The 12,406-nt window shown below is 47.5% G+C and overlaps 1 protein-coding gene across 1 annotated transcript; it reads left to right on the top strand.

Annotated features, from left to right (window-relative positions):
• The first annotated feature begins 2,628 nt into the window (after window positions 1-2,628).
• Window positions 2,629-12,201, top strand: MSL3 (male-specific lethal 3 homolog (Drosophila)). The gene is made up of 10 exons (XM_012730399.1): window positions 2,629-2,711; window positions 3,015-3,178; window positions 3,296-3,418; window positions 3,902-4,062; window positions 4,813-4,971; window positions 6,345-6,607; window positions 7,216-7,325; window positions 9,169-9,268; window positions 9,581-9,665; window positions 11,430-12,201. Exons 3-10 carry the CDS (start codon window positions 3,329-3,331, stop codon window positions 11,527-11,529), a joined length of 1,068 nt encoding a protein of 355 aa, XP_012585853.1. The 5' UTR covers window positions 2,629-2,711; window positions 3,015-3,178; window positions 3,296-3,328; the 3' UTR covers window positions 11,530-12,201.
• Window positions 12,202-12,406: the final 205 nt, after the last annotated feature.

Below are 12,406 nucleotides of genomic sequence, written 5' to 3' on the forward strand. Positions count from 1 at the left end.
CCGCTTCCGCCCTGATGCCAGACTGCGCGTGCGCCGCCGCCTCCCTGGCGACGAAGTGTCGCGAGCCTGGACAGCGACCGCTGACTGGGTTTTCGCAGGCGGTGCCTGCCAGGGCAGCGCTTCTGTGAGGCGCTCGCCGGCGGTTTCCGCCTCAGCATTCAGTCTCTGCTCATCCTGCGCGGCCCCGCGGCGCGTGGGGGACCCGGCCGACCCAGGTTCCTAAGCCATAGCGTCACAGTGCTGGCCGTTGGTTCGCGACGCCGTTTCTTGGGGTTCTGTAGTGTCTGACCCCGGCCTGACCCATCCAGTCAGCCGCGATCCCCACCCCGACAGCAAGGCTGACCAGTGCCTTCCTCTGCCTAGGCCTGGCAGCCCTTAGGTTTTTAACCCCCGAGTCGGGTCCGGGGCCGCTCAGCCTGTAACCCTCCCCTCTGGGTCCCAGCCATCTCTGCAGTCAGGTCTGCTTGGCCGGAGGGGGTGGACATCGAAATCCGGGAGCGGGAGTGTGACTGCGGCCCTAGGCCCAACGTGCTTCTGGTGGTGCTGCCCTGCCCGTTGGGGGTCTTCCAGAAGCTGCAGGGCTGTTTGGGGCTCCGCCCCCGCAGCCCGGGTCTCGTTTTGTTTGCTCTCCTCCCTCCCTGCCTAGGTCTCCCCGGGAGTGACACGCCCCATCATTTGCCCCAGATGGTCCCACAGGGGACACCGCTGGGCGGGATGGCTGGGCGGGATGGCGTCATCCTCCAGCTAGCCTAGCCCTGGACACGGCAGAGCCCGGGAGACTACAACTCCCAGATGACTCGGCAGCGGCTCTCTTGTGTGGCCTGGACTCTCTTAGTGACAGACGAGCCCGCCAATGGCTGCCGAACTCTCCTTGGCTCTCACGTTCAGAAACCAATCACCGGATGGTTGGAGGCATGTTTCCTATTTTGAGGCATCCACTCAAGGGAAAAAAAAATGGAATTGAAAGGAAAAATGTTTCAAACCAGCACTCGGTCTGAGAAAGTGGAGAATGCTTAGTTTTTTTTTACAGAAAAAAAAAAAAAAGTCCTCGCTTCAGTTTCCCTGATCTAGTTTCTAGTGTTTTGTGTTTTCTCTCGTTGGGGTATATTATTTCCTGGTTTCAGGTTGTCGATGTTATTATTGGGAAAGACGAAAAAGGCAGAAAGATCCCAGAATATCTGATCCATTTTAATGGTTGGAACAGAAGGTGAGTACTTCTTAAATCAGTGAATACCGATCACCCTTACTTCACAGAGACATTGCAAACTTGTTCTAAGTTTTAGAAACAATTGTAGAACAGCTTCATTTCCTGTTTCTTGCTTTGTTATCAAACCTTGCCTATCCTAGAGAATGATTACCTTTAAGTCGGTTATATCTGAATGTAAGAGTCATCCTGGAAACTAGTTATTTCTTTGTCTGAATGAGTTCCTTTTTCAATTTATTTTTATCCTTTTTGTGATTTGAAGATATTTAAATCTCTCTCTGTTTAAAATGTGATTAGTTCTAGGACTTAATCTGTTCCTGGGATGGGCTTTTAGCATTTGTTCCTAACAAACTAAAATAGGGAATTTTACATTCTTTTTCCTTTTTTGTTGAATAGCTGGGATAGATGGGCAGCTGAAGATCATGTCCTCCGTGACACTGAGGAAAACCGGAGATTACAGCGAAAATTGGCAAGGAAAGCTGTAGCTCGCCTGTAAGAATATGAAACTCATAACATAAATGTTACTCCTCGTGTTTGGTCTTACTGTTTAGAATTTCTATGATATACTATGACAAACATGGTTTATTAAGTAATGTTTTATATAGCAAGTGGGTGAAGAGTGTATTCCAAATAATTGCTGTTTTCAGAGAGGTTATTTATAATGTTTCTTAAACGTTACCATTTTTATTCTGCTAAAGTTTATTTCTCTGGTACTTTACTTAGGAATTGCCATTGTATCTTGTTTTATTTGCAGACCCACCTTCATCGCCATCAACATTGATTTCCATTGTTTATCTTTTTCAGAAGCACTGGAAGAAAGAAGAAACGCTGCAGGTTGCCCGGTGTCGACTCTGTCTTAAAAAGCCTCCCCATTGAAGAAAGAGGTGAAAATGACAAAAATTGTGAGTGGTTTGACGTCACCTTCTTGGGCTAAAAATCTTTTCCATAGCTCTCATACTACAGGGTTGAGGGGGCGATTTTGTTGAAATTCTGGATTGAGACTCTTTTCAACTCATTCCCTAGAACTTTTGCCTTTTCTGCCTTTGACACTTGAAGGCACTGAGCCCATTGTTAGACCTGTCCTATCATGCTCTGGACCGCTGCCACCGTGGCCAGTTTCTAAGCACTAACTCGTGGCGCACCACACCCAGGTTTCCTCGTCATTTCCTGGTTCTTGTCCCCTTGGGAACTGCAGGGGCAACATGGGTCTTAGGTGACGAAACACTGACCGCTAGAGTTGGTGTTACAGTTTTCAAAATAAATTTCCATTCTGAAGGGTGTATTTGTCTTCAGCATTTACCATATATGCCGGCCCGCGGGTCCTATTACCAGCATAGAAGATAGTCCGCCTCCAGGAGTGGGCGGTATGAGGACTGGGGGTGTCCATACTGCAGCTTGGCCTGATGTTTTGTTTTACCTAGCAATAAGCAGCTCCTCTGAAGACAGTAGTGAAGAAAAGGATGAAGAAATAAGCGAAGAGAGTGATATTGAAGACAAAACTGGAGTGGTATAAAGTTTTAATTATAAAAACACGTTGGTCTTTTTTTAATGGTAAAATTCACTGCTTTGAATCATTTTGTAAAACTGTATTTTTAGCATCATTTTTTAAATGTAAAACTGTATTTTTAAAGCAAATGCTGTAAAGTTGTCCTTGATATTTAAGGGAAAAGAGCCCCTATTTATAGTCACTGTATCTATGATGGCTCTTTAGGCCAGAAAATGTTTCAGCAAATCCTAGCTACTTTGTTTCCAGTGAAACTGTGTGCTTTATTTTTATCCTGGTGATTCATTTTTAAATGTTGCTTTTCAGAGCTTGGCATCTTCTGCCTGCCCTCAAAGTACACAAATCCCACTGTTAAACTGACATGGGGAAGGAATGGAAAGGGGTATTTGCAATGTGGCGAAGGCCCTCCAGCAAGTTCACTTTCGGCCTTTAATGTGCTGGTCACTGGCACATACCACCTCATCACTGGGGTAAACGTGGAGGGTTAACTGGCGTGGTTTGCAGCAGGCCCCCACACATTCACTTTGCATTGACTATAGATTCTCCTACTATTTTAAATACGTGAACATGGAATTTTGATTTTGCAGAAGGAAGAACCTGAGCTGCACATAAGAAGGGAAATGGAAGAAAGAACAATTACTATAGAAATCCCTGAAGTTCTGAAGAAGAAGCTTGAGGATGATTGTTACTATATCAACAGGAGGAAGCGGGTACACAGGGGAGCACAGAAAGCGGGGGGCTTGTGATAGAGCTTGTGCTTAGCCATCCTCTTTACTCACAGGCTCATACAATTGAAGAACTTGAAGGAGTGAAATAGCTGGCGTTCTGCAGAGTCAGGTTTCCAGCCCTGGCTCTAGGGAGCCTGGGAAAATCCTGATGGCCCGTCCTCAGCCTAGAAGCTAGGACATGATTGGTCTGTGGTGGGGGCCGCTTGTGCATATAAATTTTGTGGCTCCCCAGGTGATTCTGCTGGGTGGCAAAGATGAACAGCAGCGTTTCCATTTAAAAAGAATGAATGCCATGATCTAGGCAGGGTAGTGAGCAGTAGGAAAGGAAGCAAAAGAGCCTCAGGGCATCTTTAGAAGACTCTCTTTGGAGACAATCGGCTTTATTATTGAGTAAAGGAATTGATAGTGACTGGACTGTGGTGTGGACACTGGGTGCCGACATCAGGTGTCTGTTTTTGTTAACAGTTAGTGAAGCTTCCATGTCAGACCAACATCATAACTATCTTGGAATCCTATGTGAAACATTTTGCTATCAATGCAGCCTTTTCAGCCAACGAGAGGCCTCGTCACCACCATGTCATGCAACACGCCAACATGAATGTGCATTATGTCCCAGCAGAAAAGAAGTAAGTCGCGTGGGAGAGGAAGTGGTGTTCGAGGCTCTTGCTATAGTGGAAAAGTGACTTGCACTTAGAAACTGTTCACACTGTCTCCATTTCCTCTATTTGGAATTCACTGACTATGTCACTTAATGAGTGACCTATTGCTTATCCATTTAATATCAAAGTTTTGTCCCTTTTTAAATACTCGGGAACTGCTTAGTGTCTGGTCTGGATGTGCTGAGGGTGTGCATTGCTTTAACATCATCATCCGTTTTTTCCAGTGATGGCATTTAGGGAGATAACTTTTTCCTTGAGAAGCACCGGAATCAGTGAATGATAATCGTTTTGAAGCTTGTTGACAGTCAACTCTTTGTTCCACTCAGGGCCATCGTCCTCCGAGCTTGCCGTGCTCGCGTGCCCTAGCTGCAGTGCAGTTAGGCCGATTGTCAGATGTGAAGCAAGTGCTGGGCGCCTTGCTGAGGCTGTCACTGCAGCTCTCGGTGGGTGTCTGTCCACCGGCGGGGCAAGGCCTCCCGGCGCCTTGCTGGCCCTGAGCGTGTTCACTTGTGTTCACTGGGCACCTTAACATGGGTGCAGCACCGCTGCAGGGCATACTGTAGGCCTGTTTCCTCTGAATTCTGTGCTGTTAGCACCCACGCATTCATGCCGTCCTTTACACGTGTAGGTATGATACTAGTGTCTGTTTATTCAAACAGGATGTTCTGGAAGACATCCACTTTAGTGCATCTCTCATCTTTTCTTTTTATTCCTCAGTGTTGATCTTTGCAAGGAGATGGTGGATGGCTTAAGAATAACCTTTGACTACACTCTCCCGCTGGTTTTGCTCTATCCATATGAGCAAGTTCAGTATAAAAAGGTGACTTCATCCAAATTTTTTCTTCCAATTAAGGAGAGCGCCACAAGCACTAACAGGTAAGCCGGCTAGCTGGCATAGACCTCAGGAGTCAGGGTCACATAGTTTGCAAAGGTTTCCTTGTGCTGCTGTGGGCCAGCATGTTTGGAGACAGAGAGGTTGCCAAGTGCCCCTGCTCGTGGGCTTTTCCCTTAGGTGAGCCAGGGCCTAAAGGCTTTGAGGCCTTTACCAAGTGAAGATGCCACTGTGGAGCACTCGCAGCTAGTCCTCTCTTTCCTAAGACAGCAAGCCCAGAGAGCCAGCATGAGGGGACAGAAGGAGGTTCACCTTAGCTCCCTTCACTGGGCGTGGGGCCTCCTGAGCTTGCTTCTGCCTCTGTGCGATGCCTCCTTGGGAGGTGGTTAAGTGAGAAAATTTGCCAAGGGCTGACTGCCTTTGGCTTCAAGTAACAGTTAGTTTCCTTCCTACCACCTTCTTCCCCGGGTGACTGACTGAGCGTGCTCAGATCTCTATTTGGGGAAGAGGGGGTTATCCCCTAACCAGAAATCTATCCCTTCCTCTCTAGAAGATACTTCTTTATCTCCCTCATGTCTTTTCCTGAGAGAGCGATCTGTTCTCATGACTTCTTCAGCCGGCTCCTCTTGCCAGCTCCCCTCTGCGTTTATGCACCACGCACCAGGCCCTGACCACTGCTCACACACAGCTCTGCGTTGTCTCCTTCCCCTTGTGCCTTCTCCCTTTTCCCTGTCCCTGCCTTCCCACCCGCCACCCTCTCTCCTCAGCCTGCCTGCTTTCTTCTTGGTTTCAACTCAAGTGAGAGGCCTGTGCACATCACTCAGGACTGTGTCCACATCCTGCCCTGTCTCGAGGTCCTTGTGTCAGGTGGACTGTGTTTCTACACCATCTGCCCAACACTTGTGGCTTTTCACATCCTGCCAGTAGTTGGACTGTGCTGTGATTGCGTGGCACACTCTCTCTGCGCCTGGGCTTCTCACCCTCTTTCCAGCTAGCAACTTGCACGTCTCCTTGGTGGCAGTGGGCTGTCCTGTGCAGTGTAGACTGAGTAGTCATCTCCCTGGCTTCTACCCACAGATGGCAGTAGCACTTCCCCAGTGTGACAACCTAGACCAGCTCAGATGGTGCCACTGTCCCGTACGGGATGGTCCATACACAACTGAGAACCCTTCTCAGCCAAATACAAAAGAGACTCGCCATCTTCAGTGCTAGTATGCCTCCCAGAGTTCTTGAGAAGGTTTAAATAATGCATCTAGCTTGCTCTGTGTAAGCGAAACTTGTTCTGGCACATCTGGATATGAAAATGTATGCCCCAGCAGTGGAGCTGAGACTATGTTTTCTGTCCCATCTGAAGAGAAGGCGGGCGTCCAGGTCTTGTGCAGGCTGGGTATGTGCAGCGCTCTCCCCTCTTCTGTAGGAACCAGGAGGAGCTCTCACCGAGCCCACCACTGTTGAACCCATCTACACCGCAGTCCACCGAGAGCCAGCCCACCACAGGGGAACCGGCGACCCCAAAGAGGCGCAAAGCAGAGCCTGAAGCCTTGCAGTCTCTGAGGCGGTCCACACGCCATTCCGCCAACTGCGACCGGCTTTCCGAGAGCAGTGCCTCGCCTCAGCCGAAGCGTCGGCAGCAGGACACGTCAGCCAGCATGCCCAAGCTGTTCCTGCACCTGGAGAAGAGTAGGCCCCTTCTGGGCAGTGGGTTCTTTGCACTTGTTATGGCCCACGCCCTGTGCCCTGCTCCTGAAGTGTCTTGTCGGCAGAGGGGCTGGGGAGACCAGGTCGACCCCAGATCTGCCCTCCCAGCTGTGGGAACTTGGTGCAGGAGCCTGACCTGAAGCAAGGCTCATGGGGCTTTTGCCCTAGCAGCCCAGGCTTGAGAGAGGGCCGCCGCCAAGGCTCCAGCCATGCAGGGGGACGCCTGGTGCCTGCAGGCCTAGCAAGTTCTCCACCCCCCCAGCCCTAACCTGCCCCTCTGGGCAACCATGCAACCACTGTGACTCCCTGACCCAGTGGATTTGCTGCTGCTGGGCATGGATTCACATGCCTCATGCCATATGCCTCTGTGGGCTTTGGTGTGTGACTTCTTTCACTTAGCATGTTTGAAGCTTCCTCACCAGCTCTTGATTTATTTTGGTCAAGTAATATTCCAGATACTGTCTTTTACAATAGGAAAGTTTTATTCTAAAAGATGAATAATCTTTCTGTTGTTTATACCGGTGTTCTGACAGTGTTTGGCCCCTAGTTCTGTGATTTACAGTAAATCATTGACATCTTTCCTTCTGCAGAGACACCTGTGCATAGCCGATCCTCCTCACCCGTCCCCCTGACCCCTAGCAAGGAGGGGAGTGCTGTGTTTGCTGGCTTCGAAGGCAGAAGAACTAATGAGATAAACGAGGTGAAGCATTAATGTTTGCCATTCATCCATAGCGAGCCCTTTTCTGATGGCTGCAGTCTTGTGGGAGGAAAGCAAGCTTCCTTAGAAGCATCACGTTGCTCTTGCTGTGGAAATGAACTGTTCACATGACACTGCAGCATTCATTGCGTTTTTAGTTTCTAAGTAAGAAAATCGTTAGGAGTCCAGCCCTACTCTGACAGTCATCTTTTGTCTTAAATGAGTGCAGTTACTGCAGTGTATTTTTGTTTTCTAGAATAGGCACTGGTGTACAATTTCTGCAGAAGACCAGAGAGCACATATTTTAGGCTTGTGGGCCAGAGTAGCCCAAGGGCTGCAGTTGGCTGACCCCTTAGAGAGACTAGGAAACTGGATTTATGTTGCAGTAACATTGAGGGAAAGCTAGGAGCTCTCTGGTCCAAGCATCCCCTGACATCCCATTTTCACACAGGGCCATAGACGTGTTGTTTAAGGGGAACACATTTCTGTTGGACTGTGGGAACGATTCCAGGAGGATCGTTCCCACTCTGGTCAGCTGTGCGAACTGGCCATCTGGTGGTTATACGTACAGCTGCACGCTCTCGCCAGAGTGGGATTTCTCCATGGGTGCTTGAGCAGACCCCTGTGCATGTGAAGTACCTGTATGTGTGCTGTGCGTGTGCATCCGAGCTCTGCATGTCGGCCACTGGAGCCTGTCTTCCAATGCCCTTTGCTGCCCCGCTGCGTCAGGGGAGGGACTGGACATGCGGGTTTCTGCTGAAGATGCAGAGGCGGCTCCTACCCACATCCCACTGGGAATTCCTCTAGAGCCCTTACCATCTCCCGTTTATTGCGAAATATAGGCGGTGGTACACTGTGCTGACAGGCAGGCGCGTCACCTGTGTCACATGTGGGTGTGTGCTCAGGGTTTACGGTCCCAGTATGCTCACTTCAGTCTTGCTGTGAAAACAAGGCTTCTAGGAAAAGGAAAGGGGGTGATGTGGCTAAAACCGTCACTGCCAATGTATAGGTAGCAGCTGTTAAGGATCCAGAAATGTTTCCTCAAGGTTGTCCTCTCCCCCTTTTGTCTATTCTGTAAGCTTATTTTTATTTTGATTAGGAGAATTTTCTCTACATACAGGTCAGTTCATAATTTTCAGGTGAATAGAAGGTCTCCATATTGCCAAGGATTTTAAAAGGCAAAAGTGTTCTGGAAAAAAAAAAAGTTAAAGATTTATTTTACTTATGCATATAAGAACTGGGGTCTAGGACAGAGGTGTGTGGGTCTGCGAGGTTGCACCAGAGACAGAGTGGGGAGCAGAACAGGCGGATTCACTGAAACACACTGCTGAGGGGAGTGACTGGGAGACAGGAGAGGTCTGCTGCGCCCTATAGGCCACTCACTCCCTGGCCGGGGATGGAACTCAGGCTGGAGATAGCTTGATAGCAATGAGACTTTAATCCTTGTGCCACCAGGGAGGCCCCAGTGTTCTGGAAAAAAAAATTACGGAAGAAAAGTATGATACATATGTTAATACCAGTATAAGACATGTAACCTATATGGAAAACACATAGCTGCTCCGCTGCGGGCTAAGCTATAACCCCACCACTAAGAAACAAAGTCAGCATTTGGTATACACAGTGTCATGGGAACAGTTTGGCCAATTTCCATGGCAAAAACAAAATGTTTTTCCCATTCTGTTACATAATAATTACATTATGTTATGTGGTTACTTTTATGCAAGGATCGAATTGAATATTCTTTGTAGCTTGATCCTCTTCAACAGAAACTGTACTCTTCTGTGTCCTGGGCTGGCGCCCGCAGTGAAACTCTAACAACAAGGCATTCAATCCGCATTTTCCCTAGGTCCTCTCCTGGAAACTCGTGCCTGACAGTTACCCCCCAAGTGACCAGCCGCCTCCACCCTCTTATATTTATGGGGCACAACACTTGCTGCGATTGTTTGGTAAGAGATCTTTTCCTCTTGTTTTGGTTTCAGTTTTAAGTCTCTTGTTAGTATATGTACATCCATGGAAGGGTAACTGCATCAAAGAAAAGGGCACTAGATGGCTATTAAATGTCATAGGAACTGTGTTTGTGGCATTTGTACAGCCACTCTGTCTTTGAGCAGCAAAAATCCTGGGTTTTGTTTGATAATGTAGATGTGAGTTTCAGTTCAAATAAAAATAAACAGAGACCCAGATGCTGCCTGGGTGTGTCTTATTCATTGTCAGGTTCTTCTGATTATGGATGGTTTTGCTTTTATTTTTTATCACAGTAAAACTTCCAGAAATCCTTGGAAAGATGTCCTTTTCTGAGAAGAATCTGAAGGCTTTGCTGAAGCACTTTGATCTCTTTCTGAGGTATTTCGATACTTTGTCAAAACCTACTTCTGCTGCGGGTGTGACTCCTGCTCTGCATGATCGCAGTGCTCCCTAAGTATGGAGACTTCTGTCTAATGAGGGTTTTTTGGTGTTTGTTTTTTCCATAATTTATCCAGTAATGTCCCATAGGAGAGGCAATTAAGAATGATAGTAATTTAATTGGACATTTTTTATTCAGCAGTACCCTCCCTAAGCATCGGACTTTTCTTTGTTGCATGCCCATCAGCTGCGTAAGTGTTAGCATTCACAGGCCGGAGTTTGGTGTCTACTTTGGATTAAGATAAATGACGACTGGTCTGTGCTGATAATTTGTGAATTCAGAGAAACGTGTTCCCAGCTGGCTTGGCGAGTCAGTTTACTGTACCACAGGCCCCCTTGCGCTAGGCTGTGCCCTCTGCCTGCCCGCCCAGCCTCATTTATGCCGTGGCCTTGCCCCGCTCCCCTCTAGACGTCTGTTGCCCAGTTCCTTAGCCTTCAAGGCTGCCTGTCTTCCTGCCACACCCAGTTCATCTTGGTTGCCGCATCATGTTCCTTCCTTCTCTTTAAGGGGTGCCTTTCCTTATAGTCAGGCCCCACCCCGCAGAGCTGAGCAAGCAGGATTCCACAGCGTATAGAGTTCCCCAGCCAGAGGAACAGCCCTGGAGTTGCCGATACTTTCATGTCAGCATTTTGAGTGCAGTTTCTGTGAGTGGAATCAGACACTGTAACACTTTCTTATGAGCAGCTTTCAGAAACACCCTCTTCCCACCCTTCCTCTCCTTCTCCAACTCCTCAATGCTATTTGGCATACAGACTTTGTAAACAAATCCAGTCACACCAATACAACATGAAGAGATAGCTGCATGTTAGCCTGGGAACCTCTGATTTTGAGGTGTGCCCAAATAGGGGTAAGAAGTGGAGTTAGGAGGTAAGCTACAGTCACATGCAAGTACGGAAGTTGGTTTTGGAAATAGCTTCAAAGACATCGTCTAGGTCGGTGGACTCAGTAGTATTGCCTGAAGGGTGTCACGGTCAGGGAAGACGCGCTTTTACTGACGGGGCTGTTGCAGAGACTGATCTATCATTTTTAGGAATTTGGACAAGTAGAAGACCGGGGAGACAAACATGAAGCTAATAATTAGTGCAGTGGTTAGCTTGGCCTGTGTGAGAATATTCTGGCCCTCCGTGGTGAAATCTCTCGACACTTCAGCGTCACGTGTACTGCACACTCTGGAATGACTGACTCCATTTAAATGCCCTTCAGCACTCAGAGGCTGCCTTCTTGGTGGATGTTTTGGTCACTGTAAGCTGGACCAGTGAAGCCTTTTAGTGTAGCAAATTAGGGCCCGGAATTATCTCCCCGTTATCCCATCCCATTTTGGTTTACCCTCCCCTGTATAAGCATTTTCTATTTTTCAAGTGGTATTTTGGGGTTTATTATTTTTTTTATACTTTGTTGTTAGAACAGGAAAATGTAGAGTCCTCTTTTGGCATCAAAGTGCTTATGAAGTCAAGGCTGCCACCTAGTGGCGTTTAGGTTCTGTTTCTAGAACTGATGCTGGTGAAGGGTTCCAGGAAATAGTAATGAGCATGGCAGCCAGGTCTTTTCATCATATCTACTCAGTAAATAGAAATCAAGACCATATCCAGTTTGTCTTCTTCCTCATGTAATGAAAGAGTGCAATGTCAGCATGGTTACAAGAATTTGCTTACTGATTTTAAGCTACTGTGATAATCACTGGGACTGTTTCTTTCTTTTTCCAGGTTTTTAGCAGAATACCATGATGACTTCTTCCCTGAGTCTGCCTATGTGGCCGCCTGTGAGGCGCACTACAGCACCAAGAACCCCAGGGCCATTTATTGAAGCTGCAAGCTTCTGGAAGAACAGCTGCTCTTTCCAGCTTTGTACTCGGGTTCCTAGCGAGAGCTGGAATTGGTGGGCCTTTAGTGAGAGAGCAGGTGGGATGACCACCCTGGGGTGAGGAGTAGGGCCCTCTGGCAGAGACAGGCCCATTTATTTGAGTTTGTTCACACTCTAGGTTATTTGTGTTAAGGGTTGCCTCCTTGGAGCCTGAATAGGCTCCCACGTCTGACTCTTGTCCCTGCATCTGTCTGTCATGGCAGAAAAAGAGCAGCTTTGTTGACAGTGAAACGTTCTTGTGTAGGGTAGATTGTTTGAGTAGACATTATAGTTATTTGTTAGCAATAACCCGTTGTACAGTTATTTGTTAGCATTAAGCAAACCTGTTTTACAGTTTTGGAGCTCTGTCTAACAAATGTTAGTTCTGCTTGGAAACTGCAAGAGTCCCAAAATATCTTAGAGGGAGTTGATGCTGATGGTAAAAGAAAATTTACAGCTATACATTTGCTTCTTACAGTTCCTTTTCTGTTAAACCTTATTTTTGGTGATCTAAATAAAGTGTTGCCCGCCTTGTTTGAGATTGCACAGCTATACTTTGTTGTGTAATGTTATGGTTCTCTTTCTGTTAAATGTTATTTTTGGTGGTCCAAATAAAGCATTGCCTGTCTTGTTTGAAAGAACCAGGAGAGAAATTTTTACTCTGGCATTGCCCTCTTTATTGCAGGAAAACAGGAAGTCAGCCTCTTGACTCACAACTTTTTGTTTCCTGTTGGTTCACCCTTGTGCCTTTTTTGTCAAGGCCTTTTGTTTTCTTCTTTGATTTGGCCTCACTCGGTGGCTTGACTGGAAGGTGGTTCCTGGAAGTGAATACAGCTGTTCA

Source organism: Condylura cristata, unplaced genomic scaffold, assembly GCF_000260355.1.
Source record: "Condylura cristata isolate star-nosed mole 26May11 unplaced genomic scaffold, ConCri1.0 scaffold00027, whole genome shotgun sequence".
Taxonomy (NCBI): domain Eukaryota; kingdom Metazoa; phylum Chordata; class Mammalia; order Eulipotyphla; family Talpidae; genus Condylura; species Condylura cristata.

Bases quoted from the DNA above. Each gene is read 5' to 3' on its own strand.
- MSL3 (XM_012730399.1), top strand. From the start codon at position 3,329: ATGGAAGAAAGAACAATTACTATAGAAATCCCTGAAGTTCTGAAGAAG. The intron at 6,608-7,215 runs GTAGGCCCCTTC...TTCCTTCTGCAG, and splicing joins GTTCCTGCACCTGGAGAAGA to AGACACCTGTGCATAGCCGA. The intron at 9,666-11,429 runs GTATTTCGATAC...TTCTTTTTCCAG, and splicing joins CACTTTGATCTCTTTCTGAG to GTTTTTAGCAGAATACCATG.